A 21116-nucleotide genomic window follows, 5' to 3' on the forward strand; every position below is an offset into this window, starting at 1 on the left:
CCCAGGCTTCATTAGGGGCAAACGGCATCTTTGTGTCCTCAGGGTTGAACATCAGTTGTCAGTGTGCCTCGAAGTAGCAATAAATATGTGGTGCTAGCTATGCTAAATCTGTTTCAGACAGGAGCTTCTAAAATACCAAACAATCAAAAATATATTAAAGTGAAACTTGTTAACGATAGGAGTATCTCTCAATCTGCACGTTTTTTGTTGCAGATCCTTCAAAACCCATGCTTAGACCTTAAATAGGTGGATTTTGGAGCTTCTGCTATTGCAATCAGCTTCTTGGATAGTCTTAGAATCCCATGTGAGTCCACAGATGATGGATTAAAATATGCAGTGAGTCATATTAAATTGGTGCCAATTGAAATGCACAGGTTATAAATCACTGCAGAATTTGACTCAGTAAATAGCAATCATAGATGTAATACTTTGCAATTCTAAGCACTGCGTCTATCTTAGGTTAGCTCCTTTCTTCTTTCTGAGGAACAGAAAATGCTTCATAAAATACTGATTTACCGGTCTTCACAGGAAGCCTGAAAAGTCACCCTGCATTGGTGTCCTACCTTTTAACTGGCTAAACTTAAGTTACAGAGGGGATGGATGGGTTGCTTGTGATTGTGCATGAAAGCTGTGGTAGAGCCAGGAACATAATCCAAGTCTCCTGACTCCTGGATTTGAACTTTAAAACTGGATCATGTTTCCTTTGTGCTTTCAGTCTGTATACTGACCTTTAGGAATTGTATTTACCTACAAGTTCCCAGAAGAGATCTACTTTCCCTTGACATGCTTTCCTGGTATCAATTACACTTTTCTTCTGATGAGTATTTTGAGCATATAGAATACTCAGAGAGAGCAAAAGAAAACAGTGTTTCCTGTGGAGGTGCTGGGGGCCAGCTCTGCTCCCTGGACACTGCATTAATAGGGAATAGGAAGTGGTGGATGTGTGTCCAGCACTCAGTGCTAGTGAAACACTGTTTCTGTAAACACCAATACACATCCTTTCTTCAGGTCTCGGTGCAGAGGAGAGAACGATTGTGCCCACAAGTGCTGAGGATGGAGAGGGATCTGTGCTGGGTACAGTGGGAGGGTGCTGCCCTGAGATTCTCCTTTACATCAGATTATTTCGGTCCCCACACCTTCCAAGAAGCAAAGGACTGTTCCCCTCTTCTCACGTTTCTGTAACGTTAGAGAGGCAACAGATAAAGAAGAAGAAGGATGTCTGAAAACTTCAGAAAATGCCAAGATAAGAAGAAAAAAAGATGATGAGATTGTTTAACTCTGTCATGGTGCAAACCCATGAAGTCTGATTTTCTGAGTCGTGGGGAAGGAGACCTCCATGACCAGACGTCACTAGAACTGGGCTGGCTGAGCTCCAGCTTGCTGACCTGTTTGAAAGCTCAAGTGATTGAAGGCAGGAGCAAAATCATACATTGGAGCCTAGTTCTATGGGACTTCCCAACTTGAGGAAAGCATGGGGGATCCTGTGTCATCCTTAAAGTTGTATGTTTTCATGATCCTTTCTTCTGACAGTTTTGTGCTATTCATACGTGCAGCCCAAAGTAGCCATACTGCTACCCCAGGCTGCCCACCTGCTGCTTGCTCTTTACAGTCTGCAGTGGTGTCTGAATTTTCAAACTTACTGCTTAAAAAAAAAAAATAAGGCTTAGCTCAGTGTCTTGACCTCTGTATCACGACAGAATCATCACAGACATAAAAGAGATGATAGCTTTCAGTGCAGCCTTGGGTAAATACCACAGGAAGCAGCTGAGATATTTGTTTGATGCTTAACTAAGTTATTTTCATTGAAGTGAAGTGGTATCTGGATCAAGCCTTATGGAATCGATGACCAGTGTTCATATATATTTGTTGTATAATTCTGGGGGCATTTTCCAAATTCCCAAGGCAATTTGCATGGAGAGTGATACTGGCTTTCAAGCAAAGTTTCCTAATGACATAAGAGTTATTATAACAGTTCAGCCCTATAGTTCCACAAGTTCTCTGGATAGGGCTTATGTTTTATATTGCTTGGGAAAGGCTTATGGAAGCTGTTTATTGAAAAGGCATCATGCAGAGGCAACATGCAGAAGAAAGAGAATGGAGCCTGCAAATAAACTATCCAGGGCTCTTTAGATCTGCAGGCACGGCTTCATTACTCCCTCCTGACTTTCTCCTCCCTTTATAGCTACTGCAGTGTGGATGACTGCCTTGCAAAAACTCTGAGAGAGCTCGACCATAGAGGCCAGCAAATCAGAGTGGAAGGAAACCTGAGCAAATCAAAATCATGCTCCATGGATGAAGAGAGTTCACCTTATATGGGAACATTATGGGCAAGAATATAAATATGTCCGGCCGAGCTGCTGAGGTCAGATCCCAAACAGATGGAAGATGTTAATATGAAAACAAGAGCATTTAGGAAGAGAAGACAACACTTACTTCTGCTTCACTTATGCAACCTGAGCCTGCTGTTTGTCTCTTTTATAATAAATATGGTGTTATGTGTATGTACACATAGGTCTGACTGTGTTACCCATTTCTTTGTGGCTATTCTAGCACCTAAATGCATCCCAGGTCTGTTTCTGGTTCACACTTGCAGCTTTTTCACTTGTTACTACATAGCAGGATTTTTCTTGCTGCAGGGTCACTAACACCAACTGTAGCAGTACGGAGTGTGGTCAGCAAAAGCCTCAGAGTGACCACTGGTGTCTCAAAAAATTAGCCCTGTTTGTGCAGACTGTGACTTCTTCCTATGTGCTAAAGCATTTAAGACAATACTGACTGCCAAGAAGCCTGCCTGGTCCTGAACGTTTTGTCATGACTACAGCCATAGGTAGCATCTTAGGTGATTTAAAATACTAAAAGATTGTAATAAAAACATTAGATCTGTGTTGTAGGGTTTGTGTATTTTGTGACTCTATGTGAGTCTTCTGTTGCAAGAGAGAGGACCCTGGTCCTTTCAATCTGGGTCTAATGTATTCTGATACCAACTTCTTGTCTTTCAGACTCTGAGCCTGAGATTTACAGGTCTCACCTTGAGAGCTCCACATCTTTACAGCTCCACCTCCTGTGTTTACAGTGTCAGATGATGGCCTCACACCTGCTCCTTGAGCTCCTGGACCAGATGCAAATAGTTGGCTTGCAGCACACTGACCAGCTGTGCCTTGTGCATGGTTCTGTGGAGTAGGAGAGCCTGCAGCCAGGGTATGTGCTGTGTACTGGCTCTGCTGAGAGGAGTGATGACTTTGTCACTCCCTTTTAATCCCATGACCTGATACAAAACCAATCTAAGACCAAATAGGATGGTGTTCCTTGTGATGTGAGATGAGAAACTGGAGATCTCTGCGGCCACTGATGACCCAAAAGCTTACTTTATCATTGCCCTGCACCTTGTGTGGTCATTGCGACCCCTGCGAAGTGGGTGTTGCATGCATCTGCCCAGTCCAGAAGTACATTACGCCTTCTTTGTGCTGCTGCAAAGTGTTGGGTGCTAGAGAGTCAGGCCCAGAAGGGGGTCAGCGTGACACTGGCTTCCAACCATTTAGCCTCATCTCTACAGTTGTCCCAGCGTTACTTCAGACTGGCAAAGTCTGGTAGTACTGAGGAGACATGGTGCCATCAACAGAACGTGACGAGAACAGTGCTGAGCAATCAGCTCTGGAGCTCCAGGGTGAATTTTGGTGCTTTTTCTGTGAGCAAACCAAAAGACGTGACTCTTCAAGCAGTTCTTGATTCCATCAACTGCCGTTCTTTAAAAGGCCTGTGGTACCATTCTCGTACAGGTTTCTGACCGTGCCTTTAAGTGAGGTGGCCTGGGAAGGATGTAGGGCTGAAAGAAGACAGCGCCAGGCAGCTGCAGTTTTCAAAAGCCAGTACCTCGCAGGCAGTGCTAGCAATGGGTGTAACTGGCTGGCTGGAGTGCCTGACTGAGCACAACTCTCCGAAATACACATGCATTCAGAGTGTTACATGTGGATATGTGAAATGTTTCCTTTATATAACTGTTGTTCTGTCTGTTTGGTAAGTGCATGGTGACAGGATGCTGTGTTGTATGTGAGCAAATGTTTCTTGTATTGGGGGTTGTTGGGTTACAACTTGGCTTTCAGTGCTTTGAATTTTGTGGCAACAAACAAGATCATCGATCTGGTGTTAGGCCATTCCTGGAAGATGGATGTGGTTGTGGGAACTTTGTGGTGGGAGCATGGCATAGGATGCTATCTAACAAGGTGGGGTTGCTTGGACAGAGTTAACTAAGCTTCCTCTAAAAAACACCCGTAGTTTTGTTCCTTGCCATGCTGTCTAGTTTTGTTTCTTGTCTGAAAATCCAAAATAACTCCACCAAATAATCTCAGATTTGCACCAGTGTTTCTGAGATTAGAGTCTGCTCTGTAGAATCTCCTATTCAGGGTCAGATGAAATGGCGAGTCACCCCTCGCAGCAGATTTCAAGAACAATAAGGTGTTTTAGGAATATGCAATCACTGATTGCCTCTAAAGGGCAGATTTTCCTCTTTGCTGCCAAACTAGGGCTGTTCTCAGTGATAAGTGTTTGCTGAACAAAATCTGCCGAAGTTCATAAAGTTGGTTTCATTCTCATGGGAGGGCAGCAAGCCAGGACATTGAGCACGCCGATCTCAATCTCACAAAGAATCAAGTCTGCAGGAAATTCAAGTTGCCCTGCTAAGGTACTATACCCACCTACTGCTGCTCAGAGCTGGGTTCCCACTACCAGTTTCCAACAACATGGTTATCCCAAAGCCCTGTTCTCCAGAAGGAAAAGGCTGAAATGCTATTATAATAGATGGTAGAAATAAAGGAACATTGATCATTTGCTTTGTATTTCTGTTCTTCAGGTACTATTTTATCCCCCTCCAGAACAATCTGTTGTTAAACTGAAATGATGCTAGCTCCTATGGCTTGTTTTTCAAAGCAAACCTTTTATATCACTTTTATGTAGTGTGGAAAGTATCTTCTGAACATACAATAGTTTTTCAAAATTGGCAGTGCTTTTATGAGTTAGATGAGCTAGATGACTTTCCTGTTAGCTTAAAAACAGACGCATCCTTCTTCCTTTTGTGAACACATTCAGTCCATGAGCAAGTGAAAATGTTAGGCCAAGGTTTTTGAAGCAATCAGCATGAGGCACAAAAAGAATCACTCTGGAAAGTTAAGGACTAAGTATTTTAAGCTCTCTTAAAAAACCAAAAAACAAAAACCAACAAATGTAGGGAGGACACCACCGTTTGTGACAGAAAAATTCAAAGTCCAGGTACACAGCAACACAGCATGGGTGAAAGTTTTTAGAGCACATCCAGCCCTGTTGCAGTTAATTGGTGTTTCACAAATGACATCTGAAGGGCCAGGATGTCACCTCATGTTGTCTATATAATTTAGGACGGGAAAATAGAAATTCTGTTCTTGAGTGTGTCAATTCAGTTCTGACAAAGCCAAAAGCTGCGAAAGTGAAACCAGGGCAAACTTTGGTCCAGCCAATGCATGTGTGTCACACAAAGAGGCTTTCAGTTACTTGAAAATGTCCATCTGACTTTTATCTTGCAGTACATTTTGTCCAAGAATGATACAAAGAAGCTGATCCATTTTATTCTTATGTGCTTATTTGTCCTTTCTGTTTTATCAGGAGATGGATGAAGTTAGCACCTCAGTTTGCACTAGTGTGAAAAGAGTGGCTTACACAAACAACAGGATCTGGGGTACAGCAGAATACACTATACCAATGCAGGCAAGTCTTAATTTAATGTCAGTCCAGGACTGAACTTCCATTGATACGTCTGGTTGCTTTCCTGACATGTCTCTATCCTACCATTCAATGTGATTACTTTACAGTGGAGAAAGCAATGTTTAAAGCCAGATCTTCCCTTCCTTGCTTAATATAAGGAAAAAAAAATATCCTCTTTTATGAGATTTCTGTGGTGCTTTTTGTTACACAGTTTTTACATAATCAATTTAGTATTTTGGTAGTAGCAAACCTAGGAACAAATTCACTGTACTAAACACAGTAGTGTTATTACCAATTAATGCTAGTGTATCTTTCTTGGTTGTAATGCCAGTTTAAAAAAAAAATCAGTGCCTTCTTGCCTCTGGCTGCTCATTCCTGCCCCGATGATGTCCCTGGCTTTTTCTGTTTGAGCTGGGTAGAATCTGAATATCTATCAGGGGGAGACAGAGCAGGAACAGCCTTGGTGTCCTTCCAGGTAATGTTCTGGAATGACTGAGGTCTGAATCGAGTATGTGAAATTTCAGTCAGATTCATATTCTTTCCTCCGTGTAGGTAACAAACTCTTTTTTTGTGATGACCAACAACATTAAGACAGAGAATCAACTTGAGCAGAGGTGCCCTGAGGTAAATATGTTTTGTGATTTGTACTTGGGATGTATTGAATGCATGCTGATGTAAAAGAGTGGACTATCCTTGGAGCAGTCTGGTACAAGCAAATACTGTTGCTCTTTGTCTGTATCTCAGCAGATAACATGCAAGATTTAGTTCAATTGCTCCTTTTCTTTCTTGGGGAATCATCTGGCAGCTGTGACTTTGCCTCACACCAATGACCTTGCAGCCAAACTTATCTGCCTCACTTTCAGGAGGTGAAGACATTCAGGCCAGTGGTTGCTGTCCAGCTTCTCTGGCGTTGCTGCTGCTCTTGAGGAAAACCTGAAAGAATGATGGAGGTACAGAATTGCTATCAGCTTCTCTGCTAAACTGGTGCTCTTACTCTTACTCTTGCTCATTCCTACCTGTCCCCTTCCTTCCTTTCTGTAGGTCAAACCTGGTTGTCAGCTGCAGCTCTCCTCTTCATTTGGCTGGCCTAGAAATGGGATCTTGCAAAGTACTTCCCAAATACAAGTTGACTTTCACTGGCAAAAGTATATGGGACTGTTAGTAAACAAAGAATTAAATAGTCCAGCATTAAATGTATTGTGCTTGATAGTATAGGAGAGAGTATGAAAAATGGGAAAAGACATAAATAATAAATGAAAACATTATTGTAAGCAAGGAAAGGGCTTTTTCTGTTTTTGCAGGTAGCTAGGCCTTTATCTCCTATAAGCCAAATAATTAGTAAGGGTTATACTTGCTCTGCATTATTATTTTCTCTTATTATTTCATATATAGGTGTGGAGAGGGAGATATTTATGTTGCTCTTTTATGTAATTTTTTTCCCAGTATCCCTTTGGCAAAGCTATCTGCTCTTCAGACAAGTCTTGTGAAAAAGGGAGCGTAGATATCCACAGTCATGGTACATAAATGGCATTTTCAGACTGAAATATTTTTTTGTGGGTACTATCTTCTCTGGCATTATTGACCAGTGCAGCATGTGCAAGATCCAACTTGGAGAATTCTAGTAGAACAGTACAGAATCCTAAGAGATATCTGAGAACATATTTTCAAACCCACAAAGCTGAGTTCTTATCAGCTTGTGTGTGCCCTTACTAAAAGGAGAAACAGTGAGAGGGAGCAGAGGAAGGGGAGATGTGAGGAGTACAGACTGGTGTGAATGAGGGCTGATCTCACAGTCACTCCCATTGAAGTCCGTGGCTGCTTAGCAAGCGCACTGACTGCAGGATCTGTTTGAAGGGTCTGTAACACCCCTATGATGCTTAAGTAGTTTTCAGAATAAGTCAGGGGACTTGTGTCCTTTATTTGGGACCAGTTGTCTAGAAGGCATCATACTATTTTCATCAGCTGTGTGAGTTCTTTGTAGTGCTGAGATTCCCTGAATTTGGGCTGCTGGCTGGATTATCACTTTCCCTGGTAAAGACTGAACACTCACAGAAAATGCTGGCTTTCCAGGAGTGCAGAAAAAATTCAGGTTTCCTGCCCACCTTTATATCCTTTTTTAATGTGCTTATGTTGTTGAACTAAACTTCTGGCCGAAACAGTTGGTTTCTCGATTTATCCCAAGACTCAGATATGTAACTTCATATAAAACTGTGAAGGAAATTACTTCACCCTCAGCCCAAACAATGACAAGCACTGTTGACTCAAGCAAACAGCTAAATAAGGATTGATTAGGTGTGGCAGGACCACAGTTTGGGTACTTCTTCCTACAGCTTCCTCCAATAGAAAGCTGCAACAGTCTGAAATGTCAAGTTCCTCATCTTACATTTGAGGAGGAATCCACTGACATGTTGAAACTGTCTCTAACTGGTGAAAACCTCTTGTCTTTACTGAGTAAGAGCTTGTTTCTCTACAGGAATTCAAACTGGAAGATGCGTGAATTATAATGCAACTGTTAAAACCTGTGAGGTCAGGGCATGGTGCCTGTGGAATCCATGGAAAAGCCCTCTGAGTAAGTGAAAGAGATACCTGCATTTTTATGTTGAAACAAGGATTTACTTTGACAAAGTCCTGAAATTTTAGGATAATCTCTTTGCCTAGGCATATATAGATCTCATGTGTGTAAACCAGCTATTTCCTTCACAGCCATACTATTAGCACTCATAATATCTAAATAACTTACTGCTAGCAATCTGTCCTGCTATATGATTCTGCAGTGAAGTCATAGCCTCCAGTTTGTATCATCATGCAGCTGCCATAGAAACAGTTTTAGATGTCACAGGCTCATCTTGAATTCCCTAGATGCATTTGGCTCATTAATTCAAATGTCAAGGAAAACGCACCAACATAAGATAGGTTTAATCAGTGACAGAAATTAAAAGTTTCCTAACTTGTGGTTTTCTTCTACAAGGCTTAGGGCTCTATGGTGTAGAAGTTCTCAGTGGGTTCATTTATCACAATGAGGTTGCTTCCAACTTCCAGAGCAGAAGGGGTGGATTGGTTGTCTGTACATTGTGCTGTAGGCTAGTGTTTGGAGATCCACCTCAGACTGAAGAACAGTCTCTTCATCCTCTCTAGGTAGATCGTGAAAACCTCAATGCTGGCAATCTGTAATAGTGAGTCAAAGAAAACTCTAGGAAAGAACCTCCACACAACAATGTCACTGTGACCTAGAAAGTAGGACGGAGGGGCCTCATAGCCATCTTTTTTGTAACCCCATGACTGTACAGTGTTCCAAGATGAAAATATTCTATTTCTATTCTGTATCAGCCAAAGCATGAAAAAAATTTTATAGAATATTTTATTTCAAGTAAAATGATGGAAATTATACTCTGAGAGTGCAAATTATAATCAATTTTAGCTCCTCTCAACCAGCTTTGAAATATGTGTGGAAGAATCTAGGTCAATTATCACTTTATTAACTCATTGCTTTTAAAAGATACATGCATGAGTCTATGTATATATCCTATCTTTTCCCTAATTCGGGGCTTTCTGCAGAGACTGAGCAGTTTTTCCACTGCCAAGTCCCCTCTAGAGCCCACAATGCCTGCTACAGCTCCTTCTGCTGAGTTTTTTTCAGCTCTTTAAAGGAATTTCCATTCTCTTCTCCTGCGGACAGGGTTGCAATCTGAAAAAGGCTTTGTCCAAGAACAGGAAGGCTGTAATTGTTCATACAGCATCCGGGAAAGATATGCATGAGCTTCCGGAGTTAATGAAATCCTAGGGGTTTTTTATAAAGTTTCAGTGACTGCCAGTCATTTTTAAATGTCACACTGCGTAGGCTCACTGCTGCATATGTTACAGAGGGAACTTTCCTTTTAATTACATCGCACAGTTGACACATTCTGTCTTGTTTCCTAACCTTCCTCTAAAATGCCCGTAGTTGGTCACTACCAACGACCAAAAATAATGGATGAGAGGTTTGATCCAAACCTCTGATGTATAAAGTTCCTTCACAAATTCCATTGGCAAGGAAAAAATGAGGAATCACTAAAAAGCAAAGCTGAGTGTTTATTTTCTACCAGAACAATACATAAGACAAAGGTCAGAGCTCAGGAAGCTTTGCCATCTGGTTGAGATACTGAGGTAGCAATGTTGGGCTTTGGTTACACCCATGATTGTCTTTATTGTCCAAATTCCTTTGAAAGGTAAGTTTCATGAACTATACAGGAGGCCTCCTTTTCCTTCCCGTTAGTTATGGCAGGAGCTGAACAAAGCCGTTGCATGTTGGCAAGAAGATTCTTTTCTTTTTGATGGTTCATTTCTGCCTGAGGCAGGGCACAGTTGTCAGATTAGCTAGCTGAAGGACAGGAGTTCACAACACCTTTTTCAGAAGAGCTTTGGATCAGATTCCAGATGCTTCCCAATGGATGAATTACGGATTATAGGTTCATTAATTTTTAGTTCTTTAAAAATTAACATACATTATTAATGTCTTGACTATTATACACTGCAACTCATCAGTGACTTTCATGTCCAGGTAGCATCCACAAATATCAATTTGGTTTGCAGTCAAGTCTCATTTGTTGACTTGTTTTAGAAGAGAGTCATGAGAAGTCCCTCATGGAAGCTGCATGTCATCCAGCTAACGTGCTTCTTGTCATCACAGATCTCTGATGCAGAGGCACTGCTCAAAATACAATGATAGGAAAAGTATTCCCTGCTTAGAGGCACTGTCCTTTATGTGGATGACTGCTTTGAAGACTGGTTTTACCCCTTGAAATGGCTGTCTTGATGGAAATTAAAATATTCCTGGCTCATTCTTAAAATGGAACAATGCCAATATTCCAGTTCAGCATAGTCCTTATGGTAGACAAACAACGCTAAAAATTGTATCTCTTGCTTTCCTACAGCCCTGGCAAGTCCTGGAGTGTAGCAGAGATTGTCTCACACAGTCTAGGCCAAGGTTACCCAACTGCCAACTTGTGGGAAAATTCCTTCTTCCCTGCCATTAGCTTCAGAGAAATCACTCTTTTGAGGAAGGGTCAGACTGGCAGCCTGCTTTCCATTGTGTTTGCATTCCACCTACATATTTAGTGACACAAACCACTGCAGGGGAGGTCCTCAAACCAGTATCTGCTAGGAAGGCAGGACAACCTTGATGATGTGATTGACACCTGACTTCTAGAGACATCCTCTAGGATCGAGCGCATGGCTCATTCTCATACTCTTAGTAGCTGTGCAGCTCTGGTGTAAATGGCCACCTACCAGTGGGGACCACCAATGAAACTGCCAATTCATTGTCAAGAAATCATCAGCTGTCAAATGGTATAATTTTTTACTACCATTCTATAGCAACATTTATATGAGAAGTCTCCTGAGATCATATTTCATCTGCATGTAGAGACTCCAGTTAGACTTGGCCCACACAAACAAGTACAACAGAGAAAGAAAAATTTATACCTAAAACTAAGAAAACCATCTATATCTTTCTTGATCTCCTGAGCCACCTAACTCCCTGCATTTCAATCTGTTATTCTTAGCAACATATTCCTCCTCCTGACAGCTTTCCAGGTAATAGTAAAGTAGCATAACATTAACTGATGTATTTAAGTAAAAGAAGTTAGTTAATCTGATATTTCTTTTTTAGGCCTGCTGTTCTGAGGAGTTCTAAAGACTTCACTGTGCTAATAAAGAGCAATGCTCACTTCCCAAAATTTAATTACACCATGTAAGTGCAAACACTCCACAACGCTTTCTGAAGAGTGAGTAGTTGTGCTCTGAAAAAAAGATTGTATAAATTGGCACCTTCTTTAGTCAAAAAGGCTATGCATTCAGGCCTGTATCTGCCTGAGTAACAAATATAAAGTTTCTATAATTCTTTAGCTCTATTAATCCTTCAGGAACCAAGAGAAATAAGGAGAGCTTGGGAACAGAGCCTCCCAGCATAACTCTATTTCTCTCATGCACTGAACAACAGAATTGTTCATCAGATATACTGGTTTATGTTAGGGTAAAATCACCAAAATATAGTATAACAGACATGCAATTCAAATTCTAAGGTGAAAGTGTTTAGTTTACACAGGTAAAATTTTGCTGGTGAGTAAAGAATTCATCTTGATTCCCAGGTCCCAATTAGGGATATATACATCTGCATCTGCTAGCTACAAAACCAAAAGCTCGTATACTTTACAAACTGAGCACATTTAGCACAAGTTCTTGCAAGGGTGAAGTCCCCTACCTGTATCTGTAGCTGCTCCAGCTTGTTTTTATATTTAAACAATTATATGTGTTCTTCACAGACTAAATATTCCACCAGATTTAAATACCTCCTGCATATATAACAAGATAACTTCCCCACTCTGTCCAATTTTCTATCTGGGAGATATCCTTCAGGAAGCAAAAGAGAATTTTTCTGTGGTGGCAGTAAAGGTCTGTGATATCACTTTTTTTTCATGCTCAGTGTTAAAGCATTTTCTTGATTCTCTTCTTGCATGTTTTGCTGTCTGCCATATAACGGTTTAGAAATGGATTGTGTGAGAAGCAAAGTAATCCCAGCTTTCAAGAATTCAATGTGCTTAACATCTCACAGGATGAGACCCATGTTGACAGAGTTGATATTATTTTGTTAGTATTGTAGCATGTAGACACCCTTTTACAAAGCATAGTGCATTTAAATAGGTCCTATACAAGGCTGCCAGTCATGGTCATCTTTTGATTCTACTCAAGCAGATCCTAAATCATGTTGCTGGGGGAATCATCCAAAAGTCAGACTAGCACAAATGGCCGCTTATATTCAGAGTCAAAAAGCATTTATTTTTGCCATTATATTTTCACTCTGTTCTTTAGGGTATTGAGCCAAATGCCCTTAACACAGTACCCAGTCATAGAAAGTTAACATTAACAGATGGGTAGAATAGAGGTAGAGACAAAGTGTCCTGCCCAGAGTCATCAACTGAGCCACATTTATTGATTCTCAGCCTGGCACAGTGCATTCAAGATGAAACATTTGGACTGGGTGCCTACAAAACTTAGGCTTGCACTCAGGCTTTTGGTTTGAGCCTATGCATAGTTTAAAGCAATGAAACGACCGTCACAGTGTGTCAGCTACATCTGCGCTTGTGCTACTGAGATGAAGGGAAAGAGACAGAAGATAGGAAAGACCTGAATGAATGGTAGCTTCTAGCTCACATAACTAAGTCACTTCCATAGAAGACTGCTTGACTGGCAAATGTTACTTATGAGTTAGCATGTCTATAGAGATATGTCCCTGCCAATGGCATCCCTCAAGTCTCTGCTGACTTTAACAGCAGTTTAGCACAGGCAGCAATCACAGTGCTAAGTCCCTAAGCTTGCTCTCTCTATTTCTAGGGAGGAGTCATTGCCATTGAGATTAACTGGGACTGTAACTTGAACAGCTGGTTTTACAACTGCAGTCCAATGTATAGTTTCCACCGCCTTGATGACAAAAAAATAAAACCTGGATTCCGTTTCAGGTCAAAAATGTTATATGAAGCAAGTAGCATGTTTTCTGAGTTGAAGCAAAGATGTGATGAGTTGTGAGGAATGATGATTTGGAATGATGAGACGTTTGATTCTCCTTCTTCACTCTTGTAGTCATGTCCTTAACCTGCAGTTACTGTAGTTGTATAGATGTATCATCACGGTCACCTTCCAAATGAGCATGCTTGTATTGCATTCTGTGTCGAAAGGCCTAGAAATTTCCAATAAGTCTTCTGGGAGCTAACACAGAGAATAGTTTGGGCAGATTCCATCATATGGCAATTGAGGCTTGAAACTACCTAAACTTGTGAGTTTCCCAAGGCAATTAATACAAATAAAATAACAAAGTGGTTTTCTTCCATCTGGGTAACCCCACAGTTTGCTGAATCAAGATTTATTCAAAAGCAAATTAGAGCCTTTGGTTCTGTGTGCATACAGCAGATTTATGAGAAGTTTTGAAAAAAAAATCTTGACATGACTCCAGTTCTAAAGAGTTACACAAAGCATTTATCAAATGCTTATCAGCGTGTTTAAAGTAGTTCCTCAGATTTGGATCAAAACTCTTGTGTAACAACACTTTTTCTCTGACTCACAGCATCATTATTATTACATTATGGGTTTTCATACATTTGTGATGCTAACATGAGTGCTATAACTGTCTAGGAGCTGCCAGCATATTTCAAAGCTGCATTGTGCTGGAGCTGCACAAACAAAGAACAAATAGGTGTTCCCTCTGACCTGGCAATCACAGGCAGGAGTTGGGGAGATCGCAAGGAAAAAGCAAGAGAGTGCTGTGAGGCTGAGGCCAGCAACCTTTCTGTTGAATACATATTTGTAGTCAAAGCAGTTTCTGAGAAGGCTTTTGGAAGAAGACAGTGGAATATTTTGAGGATGTTTAGTGTCAGATTAACAGCTGGGGTCAAAATGCCAAGAATGGGTTTGCCCAAAATTTGTTATCTTTTAAGTGCCAAAGTAGCAGTCTGGAGCAAGATTTTGCTGCAGTTCAGCTGAAATCTCTGCTGCAGCAAGTGAGCCTGGTCTGAGAAGACAGGCTGCTGGGAGAGCGTGCATGATGCCAGACCACATCCTGATGGCCTGACTCTGTATCTGTTAATCAAGGGGTTTATTGGCAAAGAAATGTCATTCCCTAATGTCTTCAAAATTAAAAAAGAGGAGCAGAGTAGTTCAGTGCAGCAATTTAAAAAGCAAAAACAGTGAAAGCTGGAGAGCAGTGAATAGATTGAACATATTATTTAGATTGAACAACTATTTAAAACAAGCATGGATGTTTTGGCGAAGAACATGCACAAACCCTGCCCCACTGTTGAGCTAGTGTATGCCCCCTGTATAAACAGAGCTGCTGATTTCAGTAGAACTGCCCAAGTGAGTAAGGGAGGGAGAGCTAGAACTGATTCTACAGTTAATATATTTCAAGAAAACTTTTTTGACATCAGTGACACATCATAAGAATGTAAAATATCATCATATCAGAGGTCCATCCAGCCCAGTGTCCTAAAGCTGACAAAGATCAAGAGCAGGAGCAAATTTTGGAAAAGAGCATAAGAAACAGGGCACATACAGAATGCTGCTTCCCCTGCAGTCTAGCTGTCCTAGAAGTCAGGAAAGCTACTTTGGGCAGCGTGTAACCTCTGTCTGCATGGAGCCCTATTGATTTCATCTCAGTTCCAAAAGGAATTATGTGATAGACTTAAATGGAAACAGGTTTTACCTTTCCAAAAGAAAAGAACTACTTGAGGTGCAAGGGAGCAAAGCTTCAGCCAGTGATCAAGGAAGCTCTGAACAGGTCAGCTCAGAGCACAAAGCTGTTTTACAGAGAAGGCGGCTTCTATGAGATCAAGAGCAGATGTGAAATAACCTCTACCCTGAGGGCTAGAGAAAACCTCTGATCCTGGAAAGAGTTAGGAAAACTTTCAAATAAAACCTAACTGACCTGCAGGCTTCAGAGGCTAGGAGCTGGACAATAAAATATGTCTTGGCCACAGACTCTGGAACTGTTAGCACAGGAAAAAGGGCATTTCATGTCTGTGCAAGCAAGGAGAAAGTAGAACACATTATAATGTGTTTTTCGGAGTCACTCACTGCCTTCAGAGAATGTAAATCAGATCGTGGTGAATGGGAAGCAAATGATCGCATGATCTAGGGAACTCTGATTAAAAGCATTCTGAAAGTCTGCCAAACTTAGCTTGCAGTAGGATGTGCAGGAGAGAGCGGAATCAAGTAAGAGCTTGCTCTGGGCCGGTTTGTTAGTATCAAGATGGCAAAGCAAAGCAGCAGGGACTGAACCCAACTAGAAAGAAAAGGAGGAAAATTTATATTTCTTTAGATGTCTCTATCATCTGAATGAATACCTGGAGATAGCAGAAAGCAGAGGGCTGAGCTGATGGCATTTACACCAGACAGATCCTCTTTCGGTACTTGAACAGGCAACCAACTATAAAACAAATTTTGATTAGCAATGACACAGTGATCTGTGAGTATCTGCCACCCCTGGAACTGACCTTTTGTTCCTTCAACTAAGCAAATTCCCATTCAAATTATTTATCTAAATGAAGGAGAACAGGACTTAGAGGTTACTCAAGAAAACGAGTCAAAAATAATACAGCACTAAGTCCTAACAGCATGTCTGATGCAGAAGACATGTGGGTATTGTTATCAGAGGTTGGATATTAGTACCACCGTGTGTTTTAGTATGTCTTTCAGTTTAATGTAATGATTTTTTCTGTACTGCCAGCTTTTCATTGTCGGATTTAAAAAGATCTCTGTATTCCATGCTCTGTGACTGCTTATTGATCCATAAGCTGATGTGAGCTGTGCATCAGGAGTGTCATGTTCTTAACAGAGTAAGAAACTGGAAGTTAGCAAAGGCTCATATGATTCTTGCCACTCTGTATTGATGGAAGAATGGAAAATGACTAATATCCAGCATGCTGAAGTGTGCTCAGGAGTTAAGAGTTGGGCTTGGATAACATGATATTAAAGCCTTGAGAGCATGGGCACTCTTGTCGTTGCCAGCTCCTCACATATCCTTGCTGGAGTTTTCTACCTGCTTTACCTGTGACTGAAATTCTTTCTGCAGCTTCAGATTCCAATTTGAATTGAGACAGCAAAACAGTTGTTGGACTTCAGCTGGATTTTTAACTCGTCTTAGTCTCTATATATGTATCAATTTAGTTTAGACTGCCAGGTCAGATGCTGGGCAAAATGCTGTTCATCAGGCTGGTCTCAGCACCATTTCAGAAGGCTGAAAGGGCTGGAAGAAGGAGGGAGAAGAAACTACACCTTCTTTTTGTGTTCTGCAGCCTCAGGGCATTATATCCCCCAGGGAAGCTGCCCAGATCTTCATTTACTCTTTTGCAGATATGCAAAGTACTACAAACTACCACATGGGAAAGAGCAGAGAACTCTTTTCAAAGTCTATGACATACGGTTTGATGTCCTTGTCTTTGGCACAGTAAATGCAATTCTTTTTCCGTGTGGAGGGTGAAGAAAGCTTGCTATTTCCTTAGCCCCACTTCTGCCATATACCCTTCTCCTCTCTCCTGTCCATCATTCTGGGGTGGAAGTCATGTCAGATGAGTAGATCTAAACTGAACTGAGCAGCACAGGAGAGCAAAGCTGAGGATGACATGGCAGGGCTGGGAGAAAGGCAGAATTATTGTTTAAGACTGAAACAGTAACAGGTATCATCATGACATGATGTTATTGTCATGAACCCTGTGTGTCACCACTGTTTCCCTCTCAAGTTGTTTGCTCTCCCCTGCAAAGTGTCTGAGATGGTCTATGAAATTTTGGTATTGATTGAATTGTAAAGAGACAAAGATATACTGTGAAGAGACAAAAACAGAAAAGCCATTAAGTTGAATGAATGGTAACAAATCTTGCCTCCCAGTTATTTTTTCCTGCTTTCTTTAAGGGTAGAAAATTTAACGGCATTGAACTCATTAAAAACATTGGGTCCGCGATCTCCTATTTTGGTTTGGTAAGAGATTTATTTCTGTTGTTAATAAAGCCGGTTCTGGAAATAGATACAGTCTCATTAAGAAAGTGGAATCACTACTAGCTTTTTTTTCATGTGCAGGTTGTGAGTGCCATTGAAATTGTTATTTGCATAGGTAATTGCTCCAGCTGCGGCAAATCACCATTCCACAAAATTTACAACAGGAAAAAGTTGCACACTCATGCCTGTGCAGAATTGCAGGCAGGTAAATAATGTAAATTGCTGCTCTATGGATACAAAAATGCAGCTGATTCAGGAAGCTTCCGTGGAGCTGTGCATGGCACACTACACACAACCGTGGCATGGCAGAGTCACATCAGGTCCATCAGGGAAAACTGCAGGGAATAGTGATCCTTCGAAACAGCAGAAGGATGTCATGAAAGGGCTGTCCATGAAGAGGGCATTGCTCAAAGCCTCTTCCCTGCCAACTTCAGTTGACTCTTCGTCTTTTTCAAGACATTAATGGTTATTTTTCTAGGCTGCCTCTACTAATCCCCCAGCATTTTAGACATGTGTTTTTAAAGAAGAATGGAGCGTACCTAATGGCCCTGCACAACCACAGTTCTACAGTTAGTTCCATACCATCTCTTCCTGTTCCCTTTGTCCCTGCAGCTCCCCATGTCCTTGCTATCCTGGATACTGGAAATACGGGCCCTTGCAACATGCAGTTGCAGGGGATTGTTATTGGAGTACAGACTGTAGAACTCAAGCCCTGAGGTCAGATCTATGCTGTGTTTGTCCCCAGTTCTCCAAGTAACTACTCCAGCTGACAATGTTCATTTCTTCTGCCACACAGGTGATGTATGTGTCCAATGTTGATGAGCCACATGTTACCTTGATAAAGAAGCCTCTGAAAACAAGCTTGCAGCATGCTCAAGGAAGCGCTGTTGAGGTAAAGACAGATACTTAACCTTTGGGATCCTCCCTTCAGAAGGGAGAACCGAGGAATGTCATTCCAAACTGATTTGGGTTTCTGCCATCCCTACTCCCCCATATTTCCAGACCAGATTCTGAGGGGCTAAAACTAGATTCTTATTGTCCGCTGCAAGTTAATAGGTCCTGTGACCAGAGCATGTATTTTCTAGAGTCAGCTAAAAATTGCTGCTTTCCTGTGGTGGGTATGTGCCATCGGGAGCGCGTTGGTGTTGAAACAACTTGTGAGGTGTTGATTCGATTTCACTAGGGTGGGTGTTGGCAACACAGAAAGACAATCCACCTCCAGATCTGCTGATCTATCATCCTTATCGCTATTGTGCTGTGTCAAATGAGAAACCCAATGGTGTGGATCACTGTGGTAAATCCTCTCTGCAGTTGGATGAAGCAGCAAATGCTGTTTTCTTTAATATATCTTGGGAATTGTTGTTGCAGAGCCACCCTGTGAAATTCTGTGATGCTGGCAGCTGCTGCACCAGCGAGTCCGACGACAACCATGATAATGAAGAATCAGAGCCAATGCGCACCAGTGAGTCCAACAAGAACCAAGATAATGAAGAATATGAGCTGGGGCAACCTCTCAGACAAAGGGCCTCTTCCTCAGACTGCCAAAAGTGCTGCGGCTGTGGCAATTGCCAGGCAACACAGCAGTACCATGAGCAGCTTTGCTGCAGAAGGAAAAAAGGGCAGTGCATCACAACCTCCCATTGGTTTCAGCAGCTGGTGCTGTCCAGTCACACCCTGAGGAAAGCCCTTCTCTACAAAGACCCCTTTCTAGACTTTACGGATGGCAATATCAACAACCAGCTGCGTCACCTTGCTTACAAGCAATACATTCACTGGCACTTTGGCTCTTTTGATCTGGAAGACAGCACCATCATCCCAAGCTGCTGCAGGTGGAAAATTAGAGATACTTATCCCAAAGCAGTCAACAACTACACGGTTTTAAGATGGAATGAGGATGTAGCACAACTTGAGCTTACACTGTGACTCACTTTGAACATTTAACATGTGTTTTCTTTCACGGACCCTTTTAAAAAAAAAGAGAAGAAAGCATGCAACTTCCCAAAATCTTCTGTAGTACAGCTGGATTCTTGTATACTGTCTTTGGAGAGGTACAATTGCATTCTGTTTAGCGTAGAGGAACAAATACCTTGAGCTGAAGTGCTTGCATCTGCCTTTGCTTCATTCTGTGAGTCACCCCACATGGTTTCGAAACGTAGACTCTGGGGTTAATTCTTAGGGCTACATTTTAGTGTGAGGTTCCAGGCCTCCTGCCTTTGCACTGGTGCATACCAGAATCCCAGCTGAGTCAGGACACGACCAGCACCCTGAAAATAAGATGGAGCCAAGAGTCATCTCAAAGCATGATCCGTGAAGGAAGGAAGTCCCAAGGAGATATCACTTGAAAATCATGATCCTGAGCATTTTTCTCCCCCAGCCTCACCACCTTTCTGAGCCCTGGATCAGGAGGCTGTAGAAAGAGGCCACTGAGCATGTAGTTTCATAACTTGCCGTTGAAAGCCTCACGGTCCCTCCAGATTAAACAGCTCATTTAAGATGATTTCAGTGACACAGACAAAGCATTTTCTGAAAAGCCCAGCTGTTCTCTTTGTGTTACTCTTTTTAGCTTGAACTCAGGAATTACAATGAAAAGTACTTTTACCCTCTTTGTGTAGTATTTTCGGGCATTTCATTCATACTCATTGAAATTGTAATGTTGGACTTTGGCCTCCTGTTTGCTCTTAGCTTCAAATAGGCCTTGCCTCCTACACCTCCTGCTACTGCACTTGGCACAGTGCAAGTTGCTTTGTGCTGTGGTGCCTAAGGCCAGAGTACAGCCGAGGTGCAGCAGATTCAGGGTAGTTTAATCTGTGCTCCAACACCTTTTCAGTTCTTTCTTTTTGTTATCCTTGGACATGGTCTATTTTTGTAGAAACAAGGTGAGAAGGATTGTAACATGTATATTCTGCACTCCTTTCAACTAAGCTTTGTTCTCTCTGAGCTAACCCAGCAGTTTGCCATTTCTAATTCCCACATGTATTTTAAGATATATTGCTGGCGGATTATGCCAGCTGTGTTTATATCTTCAGTTGTGATATGCATTAATTGTATTAACATTCATATTGCAGCATCTTATACATCTAGAGTGCGAAAATATTACAGATGGCATTAATGCATTCCTGTTCTGACACATGAACCAACTCTCCTTTTGGAAAGAATTACATGAATATTCACTTAAGACTCTGATTTTAATGTCCTTTCACATTTGTACATATGTTCTTCCTCATCCTCTCCTCTCTTTTTTTGGTCCTTTCAGTTTTGACTGTTTTTGTAATAAACAGAGTGGTTTACTAATCTATAGCTGACTTAAAGTCTCTTTAATAGTTTCATCCTGTCTGATATTCCCACTGCCAGTTTGTCAGTTCGCTTCATCTCTTTCTAATGATTTACCTGCTATTACGAGGGTCATGGTGATGGTTCTAAAATAAGCACTGTGTTGGGCAGCTCAGCATCAGGTGGAAGGTACATGAATTAGGTGGTGCTTTTATAGCAAAGATTAATTCTGCAAGATGACAAGTAAAAGATTTGCTCATTGCGGATGGGAGGGTGACAGTCTTAGATACGCTTCTGCTATCTTTTGCAGGCAGGTGCTTCGTCCTTGCCCTGAGCTGGCTGCAAGTTTTGTCTTGGTGTTAGGATTGCCCTTGCTTGAGGTCATCTCTCCAGCCTCTTTGTGAGACTTAGTAGCCCAGACTCAGTGTAGGGCTGACAGCAGCAGACTTCCAGGTAACGGCTGACTCACGTCTGGCCAGTATGGAGGTCAAAACTCCCCATAAACTTGCTAAAAATGAGTAGCATGGGAAAAAAAATCTCCCAGATTTAGCAACTAGGGTGAGAGCATCCTCCTCAGGATGACCCACCACCTCCACTT

General features: G+C 41.7%; 1 protein-coding gene across 1 annotated transcript; it reads left to right on the plus strand.

Moving 5' to 3' along the window:
- Positions 1–5631: 5631 nt before the first annotated feature.
- P2RX7 (purinergic receptor P2X, ligand-gated ion channel, 7) lies at positions 5632–19171 on the plus strand (the record flags this gene model as incomplete). The annotated part of the gene is given in 12 exon segments (XM_009700437.1): positions 5632–5733; positions 6283–6354; positions 7174–7246; positions 8204–8269; positions 8272–8299; positions 11378–11458; positions 12030–12159; positions 13099–13223; positions 16609–16702; positions 17165–17230; positions 18045–18140; positions 18617–19171. Coding segments are annotated over 12 exon segments (1488 nt in total), but the record flags the coding sequence as incomplete, so codon positions are not given.
- Positions 19172–21116: the final 1945 nt, after the last annotated feature.

Source organism: Cariama cristata, unplaced genomic scaffold (assembly GCF_000690535.1).
Source record: "Cariama cristata isolate BGI_N322 unplaced genomic scaffold, ASM69053v1 scaffold18785, whole genome shotgun sequence".
In the NCBI taxonomy this organism is placed as follows: domain Eukaryota; kingdom Metazoa; phylum Chordata; class Aves; order Cariamiformes; family Cariamidae; genus Cariama; species Cariama cristata.